Below are 15,117 nucleotides of genomic sequence, written 5' to 3'. Positions count from 1 at the left end.
TCCTGGTGAGGCGGGCCCAGGAGGCTCTTTCTGAAGCTCATCTCTCCATGGAACTCAGCACCAGGCAGTCCACCCACCACCTACTCCCTCGAATCGCCGCAGCAAAGCACACGGGTTGGCCCGGCCGCTGCTGGCCCGCCCCCTCCCGGGCGCCACTCCCCCGCTGGCCACCAGGGGGCACTCACCATCCTGCCGCACGAGGCCCTGCTGGATGTAGCGGATGTAGGTGAAGAAGTTGCACACTGCGGTGATCTGTGGGCACAAGGGGGAGGGTCTGATCAGAGACCAGAGCGGGCAGCCCCACGTCCCATCAGAGCCAGATACCGCTCTCTGAGTCAGACGGGGCTGGGCTCTAAAGTTATAATCAACGACAGCAATATATTGCTATTCTTAATAAAAAACAGTGGCAACTGATATTGAATCAAGTACAATGTCCAATGAGGCAGACATGCTTAGCATTTCCATTTGACACATGGGGAAAATAGACGCCCCAAGAACAAAGCCACCTGACAACAATTAGGGAGGTCATAGAGCTGATAAGCGGCCGCGCAGGAAGATGAAACCAGGCAGCCCGCTCTCGAATCCACGCTCACCCCGAGGGCCTGCTTGCTGTGGATGTGGGAGGCCCCGGATTAGCCAGGTACTGTCTGTAATGCCAGGGAAGGCGAGGGGATCAGAGGCTGCTCAGTCGGCTGCCCTGGGTCCCCATGCCTGAAGCCCCCAGACTGGCCTGATGTCTGCTCCTCGCCAGGCCCTGTGCTGGGCTGGGGACCCTGAACTGACTCAGAGCCTGGGCTCTGCCATGAAGACTCTCATACCATGAAGAGGGCGCTGCTGGTGCCCTGCCCAGGCCCCTTCCCCAGGCTGGGGCCCCGTCTCCCCACTGCTGAGAGCGTTGGCTGCTAAAGGCTCATGGGTGCCCCTCTGCATCCCCCACCCCCGCAGACCTCAGTCAATGACTGATTGGCATGGGGGGCATAAAAGGCCGGCCCCTTGCCTCAGGGTGGAACCCACTCCGGGTGCAGAGCCCCCGTGGATCAGGCTGCAGCCAGACTCCAGCGGAGGCCACACCTTGCTTGCCGCCGCCACCCACCCCCTTCTGCTTCCCTCGCTCTCCTCCTGAGAGTTGCACAAAATCTCCATCTTAGGCTCTGCTTCTAGGGAACTCAACTGAAGACAGGCTGGAAGGCGGCTGGCAGCTGTGCCCACGACAGCCCCCACTGAATGTCCAGAGCTCCGGGGGGCACGTCAAGTGTGTGGGGGCCCACAGGCTGAGGAGTGGAGGAAGCTGCAGGGAGGGGGCGATGCTCCTGCGGGGCCCTCAGACTTTGACACAGGAGACCTTGCCAGGAGGACAAAGTGGGTGCAGGGGGTTGGTGGCCCTGGCAAAGGCAGGGAGGTGTGAGAGAGTGTGGCCAGGTCAAAGAACTAACCAGGTGTGGCTGGAGTGCTGCTTGGGAGCACAGGGGAGGGGCTGCAGTTGGCGGGGCAGAGGCCGAGCAGGAGACGCTGGAGTGTCAGGCCGTGGTGTGGCCCGGTGGCCAGTGGGCCCCTTGGGGGGCTCATGAGCAGGGAGTGGCAGAGAACAGCGGGGTTCTCTCCCCAGGGCTGTGCTTTGGGGACAAAACTCTCTTTTCCCTATGGATGCCACAGCCTTTGGTCTCTTCAGGGTGAGACCACATCCTAAAACTTAACGCCCTTCTCATCTCATCTCCCATCCTGGCTCTGCCCAGCATAGCGGTCACGCAGGCCTGGAAGAAACCAAGTCCTAGATGTAATCTTACTAGACACGGGAATGTCTGGCATGGGTCCTTCTGTTGAGCCGTGGTTGGGACTGGAAAGGGCAGAGGGGACCTGTGGCCACGGAACAAGGCTCTGGAGCGAAAAGAGACTGGATTCAGAGTGGCGAGACCCCAGGTCTAGGCTGAGTGGCCCGGGCACACCCTTTCCTTTCTAAGGCTCAGACTCCCTTCGGGTAAATGGGAAGCCAGCTCGCTGCTGGGGGGACTCGCCAGGACAACCCCCTCGGATGCCCTGCGGAAGCTGTCAGGACCAGACAAGCTGCCCTCGCCGTTCAGTCTGCTGCCCGATGACGGGGCCATCTGTCCACTATAGTCCCCATGAGGAGCCTCTGGTAGGTCAAGGGGAGGAGAGAGGGCCTGTCCACACCGTGTCACCTTAGCACCAAGCCTCAGAGTTTTCCAAACATGTCCTCTTTTGTTCCTTACAATCCTCTTCACAGTATATGAGGGGACAGAGGAACGGGGACCACCCCACCCTTAAACCCCAGCTCAGTGAGGTCCCCTCATCCAGCCTGGGTCACACGGCAGGTGACGGCAGAAGCCGGGATTCCTTGGAGGGTGTCACACACTCCTTGTGTGACAGATATGCCTCAGAACCTTCTCAAACGCCTGGGGCCGGGAGTCAGGAGCCTGGAGCTTGAACCTGAATCTGGTGTTCTTTCCTTGATTAGGTTACATTAAATGACAGAGGTGATGGGTGTCACTCCCACGATTATGTTTCAGCAACCAAGAAAACAGGCACCTCACTCCCGCAACCACAAAGAACTGAATTCTGCTAACAGCCACATGAGCTCAGAAGAGGACCCCAATCTCCAGAAAGGACACAGCTGGCACCTTGACTGCAGCCCAGAAACCCCCTGAGCAGAGGACCCAGCTAAGCTGTGCCCAGACTCCTGACCCAGGGAGACCGTGAGACAGTAAATGGGTGTTGTTTTAAGCCACTAAGTTTGCGGAAATTTGTTAAGCAGCAATAGCAAACTACTACACCTGGCCTGGCTGTGTGGCCCAAGTCAGTCTCTGCACCTCTCTGAGCCTGTGCCCTGCTCTGTAGATGGAGGTTGTGCTCTCAGGCCTGGGGCCCAGAGTCCCAGCCTAGGGAGCCCCTAAGGAGCCAAGTGACACCCCCACTGGATGACTCACCCTGGCCCGGGAGGACGGCGAGATGTAGTAGTGGCTCTCTGAGTCCCCCAGCCGGATTCGGTGGCGACAGGCACGAGCCAGCCCGCTCAGGGCACATGTACTAGGGGAAAGCAGAGGGGGCCATGGGGGGCCGGCTGGGGCTCGCCCACCCAGCTCATGCAGGAGGATGCAGCAGCCAGAAGGATGCACAGAGGGAGGGGCAGACAGATAGACATGTGTGTGGGGCCCGGCATCTTCTTCCCTGGCCCCAGCTTCCCAAGGAGCCTGGGGCCAGGCCAAGGAGGGGGCAGCCCCAGAAGGTTCTAGGACAGACCTTTAAACCGAGCTGGAGCCCACCCCTAAACCCTGCACCTCGCCCTTGCTGGGCAGGAGAGCTTACTCAACCTCACGCCAGGTGTGCCAATGCTCCACCCACTGCAGCCCCTAAAACTGCTCCCCTACTTTACTGGGGCCCTCAGACTTCCCCTAACTAAGCAGGAGTCCGCTGTCTCCTCCACTTGGTCCCCAGGCTAGGTCATGCTGGATCCCCTCAGCTCCTTCCAACCAGTTCTCTGTCTCATTTCTGCCCTTCTTCTTACAGCCAGGGGCTCCTCTAAAAACCCCCCTATACCCCATCATCTTTCCCCACTGCCTTCCTATGCCCAGGAAACAGTTATGGAGAATCCCGAGTCAAGGCGGGTTCAACAGACTCCTTGGCTGCAGGACTTATCAGAGCCTTTGCTGCCTCCAGGTTCACTGTGACTTTCGTTGGATCAGGGAGCCCTCTTTTCAGGGAACATCTATTGATAATTTGTGAAATGCTGGCCTAGCGGGTTACAGCTCGAACCTCATTCAAGGCACTTCACACTCTGGCCCCAAACACCCTCTGCGGCCTCAGCCCCATCTCCCTGCCTGCCCTGCTACTCTGCCCACTGACCCAGTGGTGTTTCCGTTAATAACCCCGCTTCCCATACCTCTGCTCATTCTATTCCCTCGGCCTGAAAGGCCCTTCCCTACTTGGCAAACTGCTATTCATCCTTCAAAACCTGGCTCAAATGTTCCCCTCCATGATGAGGCCCCCACAGTGGGGCCTCCCTCGCAGGCCAGATCCCAGGCTGCAGAGAGGAAGTGCTCCCCAATCTCTGCCCCTCGCTCCATGCTGACTGTTTTGTTCTGCCGCTAGCCCTGCGCCACGCCAGCTGAGCAGCAGGAAGGGCAAGATGCCAGAGCCATTCGGTTCTTTATGAGCAGAAGGCAGAGCCAACAGCTGACATGACTTACGTGTCAATCGGGGCCCGGAACCCGCTGTGGGAGAGACGGGAGTGGAGAGGGATTTGTGTCAGGCCAGTCAGGAAGGGGGAGGCCCCAGCCCCCAGACTCCCTGGAGAGCCTGGGGGTCCATGACCAGAGGCAGGAATTTCTGCCAATGATGCCTCCTTGCCCTTCGTGGGGGCAGCCACTGTCCTGCTCCTGCCACAGTCCCCGCCCACACTCGGGTCCCACGCCAGGACCCCAGCAGGCAGGCCTGAGTCTCAATCCTCCCTGGCCGCCCCCTTGGCAGAGCCCAAGGCCAGGCGGGGCTTTCCCAAGCGGGCAGGAAGGGGTGAAGGGTGCTAAGCTTACTTGGTGCTGCCACACTCGACTGCGGCCACCTTCACGGCGGGCAGTGTCTGCGAAGCCACGGGCTCGATGGTGAGTGTATTGTCCTCCACGGCGGCCCGAACCAGTGCTGAGAGCTGCGGCAGAGCAGGGTGGCGGGTGGCGTGGTGAGGGGCTGGCCTCCGGCTGAGGGGCTGGGCCCCCGGCTCACCCGTCCCTCACCTCCTGCATAGTGAAGTCCAGGCAGGGGCCCACGTCCTCCCGGTACACCCTTTCCAGGAAGGGGCAGCTCTTATCCAGGGTGGGCGACTCCCTCCAGGCCTGGAACTCTGCAAACAGGATCGTGTCCACCTGTGGGGGAGTGCAAGCCGGGTGGGGGGGTCAGGGCACTTGCTGGGGGCCGGCACGGCAGAGACGGGCAGAGGTAGGGGGCCAGGGAGGATGCAGGCCCCAGCATGCCAGCAGGTCTGTCCCCAGCAGCCGTGCAGAGGAGCAGAGCCCTTTGCACCAAAGAACTCAGAAATCAAAATTTTGCTTCTTAGTGTGTTTTCAGTTTCCTGGCACTATGGGATTACAGACTTGGGTCCGGGGCTTTGTCTTGAAGACCCTCACCGCCTCCTTGAGAAGGAAATGAGTGACCCCATAGGTACACGCAGGTACCCCCAAGTACATGCAGCACACACAGGAGGGAACACACACAGGCCGCCCACTCCGGAGAGGCCCCTCGCCCGCCGTCCTGGGGCGCATGCAGAGTGAGTGAGGCTCGGGGGTGGGCAGAGGGGCGGCCCCTCTCTGGAGCCATTACCTGCCGGGAAAAGGAGAGAGAGGTAGCGGAGGTGGGGGCCGCAGGCAGCTCCCCGGGCAGGAGCTGCCAGGCCGGCTCGTAGGTGAGGTGAACCGCCTTGCTGGGGACCACGCAGAGGAGCAGGGAGAGGAGCGGGGGCAGCCCGGGCTGGGCAGGGGGGCCGGTGGGGCAGACAGACGGACAGACAGGTGCAGAGAGACAGACAGGAGGAAGGAGATGTTAGTGTCTAGTTGAAAGCTCAGAGCTCAGAACAGGGTCAAGAGGCCTGGCCTGGGGCTCCTCCCTGGAGGTTCTGGAAACTTCTGGCAGGACGGGGCTGGGGGCTGCCTTGGCGGCAGAGACCCCAGGAAACTGAATCCCACTACAGCCCTTGTGGGCATTCGCGGGGTGTAGCCCTCTGCTGAGCTCCTGACCTCCACGACTCAGTTCCTCCTGTGGCCCCAGGAGGCCCCATTTATGTGAGGAAACTGAGAGGCTGACAGCTGGCCTCACCTGCCCAAGGACCCATGGCCAACGACATCGTAGCCCACTGTCCAGCCTGGACCAAGTACTCCACGTACCCAGCTGAGGGGAGAGGGAGACAGCCCCCCAGAGCCCGTGCTTGTCTTGGTACTGCAGCCAGAGGGCGCTGAGGACCCTCAGCCCAGGGGTGTCACAGGTGGTCCTGGCCTCAGGGCTGTGGGCACACAGGGCCCAGGGAGCCTCTCCCCAGAGGCCCAGCAGTGGCCTCTTCAGGCGGAGGGAGTGTGTGTCTCTGCAGATCCCCCAAGGGCAGGCGAGCCTCAGGCCCAAGACCAGCTTCAAGTGCAGAGAACCCCCCTACTGCTTGGAGGGGCGAGGAGGGGGTTATCAGGCCCCCCAGATCGTACACCCAGAGCCGAAGGCCAAACGCCTCATATCACAAGGAACCTGCCCAGTCCTCACAGCCAGAAGACACAGAGGCCCAGAGAGGGCAGGCCAGGCTGCAGGTCACACAGCAAGGGGCCAGCCTGGTCCCCACTGGGCCCTACTGCCCGGCTGACAGTGGGCACCGTCTCCTTTTCCTGTGTCCACTGCCCGCCCGCCACCCCTCACCTCTCTGCCCTCCTTGTCCGGGGGGAGGGCGTGTCCTGCAGCGGGGCAGACGGCGGGGCAGAGGGCGCTGCTGGTGCTCTTATGACGCAAGTGGCCCTTGCGGGGCCCCGCCTTGGTGGGGCTCAGGAGCTGTGGGTGGAGCTCGCGGTTGGGAGAGGCTGGTGTGGACGTGATGACCAGCGTCTTCAAGGCTGTCACCTCCGCCTGCAGCATGTCGATCTGGCCGGGACGAGATGGCTATCAACCTTAGCCCAGGGTTGCCACTAGCACCTAACCCCCTCCTATACCCTTGGACTAGCCTTTGTGGGCACTGAGACACCCATTTTACAGAGAGGGAAACTGAGGCTCAGAGAGGTGACATAGCCCGCCTGAGGTCACACTGTAAGCCAGGACTCTGTGAGATGCACCTGTCTGGGAGCTGGCTGGGCCTCCCACGGCCTGACTGAGGTTTCTGCTTTGTAAAGGAGTACGGGAGCGGGGAAAAGAAGTGACAGTGACCGCAGGACCCTCCCAGCCCCTGAAAGGCCCCAGAAAGTTCTCTGTGGTGCAGTGGACACACCGCTAGAGCCCCAGGAAGCTGGGCTCGCACCCCAGTGGGCCGCGTTTCAGCTGCGTCATCTCAGATGCTTCTGCCCCACCTTCTGGGCCTCAGTTTACCCAGCCCTGCCAGCCCCACCAGGCCGTGCGAGGGTCCGACTGGGTAGCGAAGGCCGGTGCTCCAGGGTCTGGCCCTCACCTTGCCCCGCGCCTCCTTCAGCTGCTTTTCCGACGCCGCCTGCTTCATATTGGCCTCGCGCACCATCTTGTGGGCTTCCTGGGAGAAGGCAGGCTCCGCGTGAGTGCTGAGGAGCCCACGGATGCCCAGCAGACCCACTCCCCAGCCCGCCCCTTCCCCCGGGGCCGGCCCCTGTACCTCGAACAGGCTGGCCGTCAGCTCCTCCAGCTCCTGTTCCAGCTGCTCCCGCACCTTGGACAGCCGCTCACACTCCTCGTCCTTCAGCTTCAGCTCCTGGGGGCGCAAGGTGGGCGGCTGTCAGCCCCACCGGGGCCCCCAGGCCCAGTGACCAGGCTCCATCCCCCAGGCCATCTTATGTGGGCCCCGAGCTTGCTTCCTCTGCTGCCCCACGGTTTATGATGCATTTTCTATTTAGCTCATAGCCCGAGGCTGAAACCCCGACCACCAGTCCATTGGAGCTTGGGACACGGTTTCAGAGATGTCAAGACTTCTAAAAGTCATTACAAATCACAAGAACCGATCTTTGTACTCCCCACATGCCCAGCATGAGCCTGACACGCAGCTGGCCGTGAAAGGTGCATACCATCTCCGGGCCTTGGGTGCGAACCCACAGCTCCCCTAGGCGGGCCCTTGGTCCCCGAAGCCCCCTCCCCCGCCCTCAGACCCCCACCATCTGGGCTTTGCGCAGCTCCTCCTTCAGGAACTCCGAGCCCTTCTCGCGGATCTCCACGGAAGAGCTGCGCAGGCGCAACACGTCCAGCTGGGCGGCCGCGGGGTCCTCCTCACCGTGGGCCTCCTCCCCTGCAGAGGCCTCCGCCAGGCCCCCCGGGGGCTCCCTGAGGCTATTGCAGGGGCCCACACTCTTCCAGGAGACCGGGACAGCTTCCGGGGGCGGCGGGTGGCCCTCGTCCGGGTGGGGCTGGCTGCGAGGCAAAGAGCAGATACAGGATGGGGTCCCGAGACCTGGAGGGCTGAGCCCAGGGACCAACCCTGGGCAACACACGTGCCACTCTGGGCCTCAGTCTCCCCATCTGTAAAATGGGGACACTACCAGTGAGGCTGTCACCAGGTTGTCACAAGGGCAGAATGCCCAAGCATGAGGTCTCTTGAAAGCAAGGACAGGACGCATTCATTTTTGTCCACCCACCACCCCCTCCAGCCCAGGGCCCAGGGCTGTGCTTGGCACACAGTAGGTGGTCAGTCTGTGTCTGTGGACAGATGACTGTAAATGCATCAGTGTTGAGAATCTGAGTTTCCACTTCTATAAAGTGGGGACAATCCCAAAGGCCCCACCTCAAGGGTCGCTGAACGGATCAGAGATGTGCATAAAACCTTGGCACACAGGAGGCACTTCAGTGGGAACCGCCTTCGTCGCTATTGTTGACGCAAATTTTATGCAAATTATACCCCATTTCGGCGGACCAGAGAGGAAGAAGGACCCAGCCGGGGCAGGCAGGGGCTGAGGCAGGAAGATTCCGCAAACAGCTTGGGCAAGGCAGTCCCACTTCCTGCCCCCTGGACCGTGTGGGGAGCCGTCCCAGCTCTCTGCTGATCTGCCTGGTGACCTCAGGCAAACATCCTCTCTCTGGGCCTCAGGACCCTGAAGTTGAAGACCCTAGAGGCAGTGTGGGATAGGGGCCACCAGCCTCTGCCCTCGCTCCCCTTCGCAGCAGACCCTGGGGAAGGAGGGAGTGAGAGGGCTTGGCCAGCAGTGGTTTGTGCCAAGACAGCACCTCTGGACTTGCACGCTCAGCAAAAGCTGGTGGCTCCTGAGCCAGCAGCTTCTGAGCTGCTGTGGCTGGGCTGAGGGTGGGGGGCTGGGACAGGCCACTGATAACAGTGGGGAAGTGGAGGGAAGGGGGCTCAGAGGGGCCCACACGGGAGGGAGGAAAGACAGGCCAAGGAGGTCATGGGATTCAGGATTGCCCGGAAAGGATGAGTGGCAAGGCTGGGGACTGGTCCCTCCTCCCTGTCCTCTGGACCCTGGGATGGTCACCAAGCAGCCCCTGAGCCTCAGTTTCCCCCTAGGTAACACAAAAGGACTGGGCACCAGGGACCCCAGCAATGAGCCCATTCTCAACTCTTCACGTGGCCCTGTCCCGCCGCTCAGCCGAGCCTGCCCTCTGCTTTGGAACTGGCCCCGAGTGTGGCCTCGAGGTTCCTCAGGCTGGGTCCTGCCTGGCCAGGATGTGGGGCTTTGATGAATAAAGTGGCAACGCACATCCATCACTCCATCAACAGTGTTGATGCCTCTCAGGGATCTTTCTTAATACTCTTGTTTGGAGGGGTCTCGTTGGCAAGGGGGTTCCTGAGACTTCAGGGGCTTAGCCGCTATGGCACCCCGGGCTGGGGTCTGCATGGGCTGCTCTGCCTGTATTATCTCATTTAAAACTCTCAACAGCAGTTGCGGTCCTCTCCCCATTCTACAGATGAGGGATGGAGTCTCAGAGAGGGGATGGGACTTGCCCAGGGTCACACAGCTGGTGGGTGGCAATGCTGGCACAGGTAGCCAGGTATTCAGCCCAGGCCCAAAGCTCCCCGTGGGTGAAGGTGTGAGTGGTGGATCGGTGCATCTGCCTGGGGATCAAGGGCTGTGAGCCCGGGGGCCTCGGGAGGCTCCTCCTTGGCTGCAGCAGGGAAATCTGATCCAATTCCACCCCGATCTGGCTTCCCAATCTCTGCTCAGGCCCAAAAACCGCCTCCCAGGAGGGAGAGCCAGGGTGGGGGAGTTGTGGTTGACAGCGGAGGCCAGAGTCGGGCTAGCCCGGGGTCCATGTCAGGCTCTGACCCAGGGTACACACAAGCCCCTGGGACTGTCACTGAAATTCTCTGAACCTGCTCCCCCACCTGTGCAATGGGGGTAAAAACCTGCAAGGGTTGCACTAAGAAGCAAACGAAGAGGTCTCTGCAGAGGGCGCTGAGTAAAGAGCGTGCAATCTGTGGCCATGTTTGGCAGACACCCCCGCCACACCGCAGGCCCCAGGGGGGTGTCCCCGCTGGGAGTCTGGAGGCCTGGGGCCCAGCCCCACTTCCTCAGGTAAGAGAGGATGGCCAGAGTCAGTCAGGCATGGTGGGGGCAGCAGACCCCACCCCGGGGGCCGCCCACTTCAATAGAATGAGCGAGAACTGTGGGCCAAGGGTGGGAGGTCACCCACAGGGATGGCACAGGACACAGGGCAGGATCCCAGGTTTCACATGCCCAGCCCGGGTGTCTTTCCCTCTGCAAGGACCGCCTCGCCATCATCCACGCCCCCTGCATAGGAGAAAAGGCCACCAACCCCTCCCACGAGGGCTGAGCCTCATCCACCAGTGTGGTCTGGGCCTCTGGCCACAGGGAAAGACTCTAACTCTCCTGCTGATCCCAAGGGCAAGGGCTGGGGGTGTGGCCGGACAGTCCCCCATCATTTTCCCAATAGGCTCTCACTTCGGCCCACTGCCTGGGGGATGGGGCCCTATTTTGCAGGCAGAGGAAACAGTGCCCCTGGGAGGCCTGAGACAGAGTCTCCGTGATATCTTCCCCTCCCCTCCCCCTGGTGGAAAAGCCTGACGGGAAAATCCTAAGGTCAGAAAGCATGAGAACAGCAGGACCACCCCGTAGTCACCAGCTGCCCAACGCCTGGGCCAGGGGTGCAGGAGCAGGAGGGAAAGGGCCCTCCCTGTATTGGGGGGCAGCTCCAGCCTGCAGACCCACTCCCCCACACTTCCCGCTCCCGTGAGTCAGAGATTTCAGAGGAAGGAGAGACCCCAGGCCCTTCGGGGCCAGTCCAAGCCAGAATCCCCTATCATTCACACACTTCGGCCTCCCAGGCCAGAGGACTGCACACTTGGGTGCGAATGCCTGCGGTGATGGGGACTCACTCCTTGGACGAGCACAGACTACCACTTAAGTTCTTCCGCGCTATGCACTCTGCACCCCCAGGCCAGGTCCATGGCCACTGCTCAACCCTTCTCAGTCCGCACTCCCTGCAGAAACAGAATCCACCGTCCAGGATACGCTGCAGGCGCCACTGGGAAGGAGTCTGCTCGGGGGCAGGAGATAGTAAGGGTCAAGGTCAGGGGTAGACGGGGGCAGCTAACATCCCCCGTCCTGAAGCTGGCTCTGCAGCCTAGAGCCCATGGCGGTTCACACAGGAAAGGCCCCGCTGGGTCACTTCCCCAGGAAACACACGCGGAGGGGGAATGCAGCAACCCTCCCCACCAGGTCTGCCCGAGGAGGGCCGGCAATGGCAAAATGAGCACAAGGACTCCTGGATTCTATGGTCCCCAGTCACCCAGCCACCCCCACTGGGCCAGAAGGGCCCCACTAGGGTCCTGCGTGCCCCGGCCCAGCCCTGACCCGACCAGCCTGCCAGGAGGTCTTTCTGCCGCTCGGTCTCTCCCTCGCCATCCACCAGTGCCCAGGTCACCTCTTGAGTTAAAGATCCCTGTGCTAATGGGCACAGTGGGTTCACGAGCAAGCAGAGCAGGAACCAGCAAAGGGTGCTCTGAGACAGGGGGAGGGAGAGGGCTGGGAGGGCCCCCTGGGAGCCCTCACCCTCTGCCCAGGGCCAACAGGCTCACGCTCCAGGGCGGCTGCGGCTGGTCCGGTCTGCAGGAACCCGGACCCGGGGCCCAGCTCCGGGGCAGTGCCATGGCGCAGGGGCCCGGTTCAGCACCACGCTCACGCACTCACGGGCAGTCCAGTAAGCCCCGAGGGCACTGAGGCTGACGGCCAAGTGACTTGTGTCCAGGAACCCCAGGGGTCCCAGGAAAGGTTTCATGTTGGTTCCCTGACTGCCTGCAAGCCCAGCCAGGCTCAGCCAGGCTCAGCCTACAGAACGGGGCCATGTCTCCAGCTCCAAACCCACAAGCGTGTCGGATCCCCCCTCCATGTCAGCCCCCCACCTCACGTGTCCACAGATGTCATCCCGCAGGACCCTCACCACGCCATGGTGGGGAGATGCTCTCCCCAGCCCGGTTTGAACGATGAGGCACCCAAGGTTCAGAGAGGTAGGGTGACCCGGCCGGAACACACAGCCAGGAAGTGACAGGGTGGGAAGTGAACACAGAGTCCAGGCACTAGAGCGTCATGTGACCCGTCACCCAGAAAAGTCCTGACGGGAGGAAAGAGGATGAATGGTGGTTTCGGAGAAATGAGGCAGGATGCAGAGGAGGTTTGAGGAAGTTTGAGACAGTGCCCGAGTGGTGGTGGTGGCGGAGGGGTTCCACCCAAGACTGCTGTACAAGCCAGACAGGCCTTGGGCTAGGAGGGGACATGCAGAGGGGACACACAGAGATAAGAGACTCTGGGGCGGGAATCTGGGGAGAACCAGGGGCTGGAGGGAGGGACAGAAAAAAAAAATTACAGTAATTAACTAAAATAATTAAAAACCAAGGAAAAGGTGAATGAAGAGAACAGTGGTACCCAGGATGGAAATGAGGAACGGGGAGGGGGTCTTTCAGGGAAGGGAAAGGGGTGGCTGAGGCATTTGGGACGTGACATGTCCTTCAGATGGCCGAGGGGAGGCACAGGGCAGAGGGAACAGCCGCGGCCTGAGCCTGGATGAGGGGATGAATGACAGAGGAGCGAGAGCCAGAGAACCAACCTGGAGATCTGAGGAGGAGCCATCACGGGGGTTGGAAGGAGGGTTCCAGAAGAATGGGTGTCATACAGGGGAACAGAAGAATGCCAGGGAGGTGAGCAGCGTGGGACCCCAGGGGCGGGAGAGGGTGGGCCTGGAGCACTCCAGGAAGGGGGAGGCAGGTGTGGGTGCGGGAGCCCTGCGCAGCAGGGCCTTGCAGGAGAACGTGGAGCAGGAGGAGGATCAGGAACAGCCTCGGGATGGTAAGCTGGGAGGTCAAAACACCTGAAGAAGGTGGGCCAGGCCAAGCCTCTCCTGGCCATAGCCCCAGGCCTGCCAGCTCAGCCCCGCCCTGATGAGGGACTCCAGCCCCGTGTCTCCAGTGGGAGCCGGTACAAGGCCTGAGAGGGTGAGGAGGGGCTCACTCTGTGCTTGTGCACACAGCACGTGCCTCATATCCGCCTGGTTAGTTCTAGAAGATTCTGACGCCCCATGACCTCAAACATCCCACATATATACAGTGAGCACCTATCGTGTGCCAGGCCCCCCACCAGCCCTGATCCACCAGATCCACACGCCCACACAGACTCTGGCATCTGGAGCCCTCTTCTCACCACGTTCTAATTCATTTTGCTCCCCCTCCCCCACCCTTTTTGGGCACAACCATTTGTGGGGCACAAATCCTGTGCAGACGTGAGGACAGTCGAGGACAAGAAGGATCTAATTAGAGAGTCTGAGCCCTGCACACAGCTGTGCTGATTAAGGAACAGCAGGAAAGATATCTCCACTTGTTGAGGGGCTGGGGTAGGAAGTTAGATCAAGGAGGGCTTCCAGGAGGAGGCGACAGCGAGGGTTGCACAACTCCTTCCCAAAGAGGAGGCCCACCTGCCTGCCCCTGGAGCCCCCAGGCGACACTTCAGATGCTGTCTCAGAGCCTGTAGTCCCCTGTGACTTAGTCCTTACAGGAAGGAGCTCACAGATCCTTAGGAGAGCCGAAGCCCAGAGCAATTAAGTGACTTGCTCAAGATCACACAGCCCATCCACAGCCCTGGAGCTCCCCAGCATCCTGCCTGCTGCCTGCTCTCCCATCCCTGGGAGGTTGGAGTAGTCTCATCTTACTCCTGGGCAGTCCGTCAGAGTCTGGCCCTCCTAGAGAAAGGTAGGATTAGCCCCATCTGTCAGATGGGTAAACTGAGGCTGAGGGGCTGCACGACATCATGTGTCCACTTAGGGGCAGAAAACTAGCCCAGAACCCAAACTCTGGCCTCTGCTGACCAAGTCTCAAGGGCCTAGGACTGTGTTAGCCGCAGAAGTACCCAAGATGTCGTCCTCACCCCATCTCCTCCGAGCTGGCTTGACACCCAAGACTATGGACATGGGAAACGCTGGGGGATGGTCGGGGAGGAGCCTGGTTTGGGGGAACCTGCCTCTGGGTTCAGAGTTCAGAGCCTACACTCAAGGAGTCCCAAGGAAGAGGGTCCACCCAGGCTCCCGCAGAGTCCTGCCACTGCCGCCCACCCTAGGGGAGCAGCCCTGGGTCCAGGGCCAAGGGGGTGAACTGGCACCAGGACCTGGCCATTAACAGTGCAGTGGCCCAAGAGAGATATCTCAGTTCACCTTACAGATGAGGACACCTGGCCCCAGACACATCAATGGTTGAGCCAGCGTCACCGACTCCTAATCCCAGATTCCTCCTAGTCTAGGATGAAGGGTCCCGAGTATGCACCTGTCCAGAGTTGTCATGAGTTCCTGGGGCCACAGGAGACAAGGAGCCCAGTCAGTTACCTGGCCACGTGTGACCCCAAGCAGGGTCCCTCCCAGCTGCTGCTGGGGTCTGAGCGAGCTCCTAGGACACCAGGCCCCAGTGGGTGCAGGCAGCTCGGCCCCTACTCCTTCAGCCCCTGCCTCCAATATCCAAGTGAGGGGTCCATAAAGAGACAGTGCTCAAGGAAACCCCAAAAGTCTGCCTCTGACTCCCCAGGCGCCCAGCTCCTCATTCTGCCCTCATGCTTTCCATCCTTGTTTATGAAGCAACTACCATGTGCTCTGTCTCTGGCCAGGCCCTGGGGGATCCAAATGTATGTACAAGAAGTGAGCCATACTTAGGGCCACGTAGGGGTCAGCCTGGCAGCCTGGTTCATCCAGAAGGGTCCTGGGAATACGGCAGGGAGGCTGGACTGGGGGTCTTCTCCAGGACCTTGAGTCTCGTTGACTCTGTCCTTAAAGAGAGCGTCCATCTACTGGTGGCTCCCAGCCTGCCTGTCTGGCCCTGGCCCGTATGCCTCCAGGGAAGGACACTCTGGGCCTGGATCACCCCTGACCCCATGACCTGCTCATTTCACCTAGAGGCCCAGAGACCTGAGGCTATGCCCTCAAGGTCACACAGCAACTCAGTGGCTGTGTTCTGCCTGGGTGCACTCA

At 60.9% G+C, this 15,117-nt stretch overlaps 1 protein-coding gene across 4 annotated transcripts in view; it reads right to left on the bottom strand.

Annotated features, from left to right (window-relative positions):
* The window catches only part of RAB3IL1 (RAB3A interacting protein like 1), a 46,040-nt gene that overhangs the window by 1,862 nt on the left and 29,061 nt on the right, over positions 1 to 15,117 (bottom strand). For 2 of the 4 annotated variants that reach the window (XM_058526691.1, XM_058526692.1), the window contains exons 2-10: positions 7,806 to 8,058; positions 7,313 to 7,408; positions 7,136 to 7,213; positions 6,400 to 6,618; positions 4,743 to 4,871; positions 4,545 to 4,657; positions 4,203 to 4,226; positions 2,943 to 3,042; positions 186 to 252 (exon numbers count right to left, since the gene is read on the bottom strand). In XM_058526691.1, coding sequence (XP_058382674.1) covers positions 186 to 252; positions 2,943 to 3,042; positions 4,203 to 4,226; positions 4,545 to 4,657; positions 4,743 to 4,871; positions 6,400 to 6,618; positions 7,136 to 7,213; positions 7,313 to 7,408; positions 7,806 to 8,058 — 1,079 coding nt within the window. The remainder of the gene's footprint in view (positions 1 to 185; positions 253 to 2,942; positions 3,043 to 4,202; positions 4,227 to 4,544; positions 4,658 to 4,742; positions 4,872 to 6,399; positions 6,619 to 7,135; positions 7,214 to 7,312; positions 7,409 to 7,805; positions 8,059 to 15,117) is intronic. The other 2 variants (XM_058526693.1, XM_058526694.1) reach the window with 1 other exon arrangement.

The sequence above is a fragment of the Diceros bicornis genome, chromosome 31, assembly GCF_020826845.1.
Source record: "Diceros bicornis minor isolate mBicDic1 chromosome 31, mDicBic1.mat.cur, whole genome shotgun sequence".
Classification (NCBI taxonomy): domain Eukaryota; kingdom Metazoa; phylum Chordata; class Mammalia; order Perissodactyla; family Rhinocerotidae; genus Diceros; species Diceros bicornis.
This window is presented reverse-complemented; position numbering and strand designations above follow the sequence as displayed.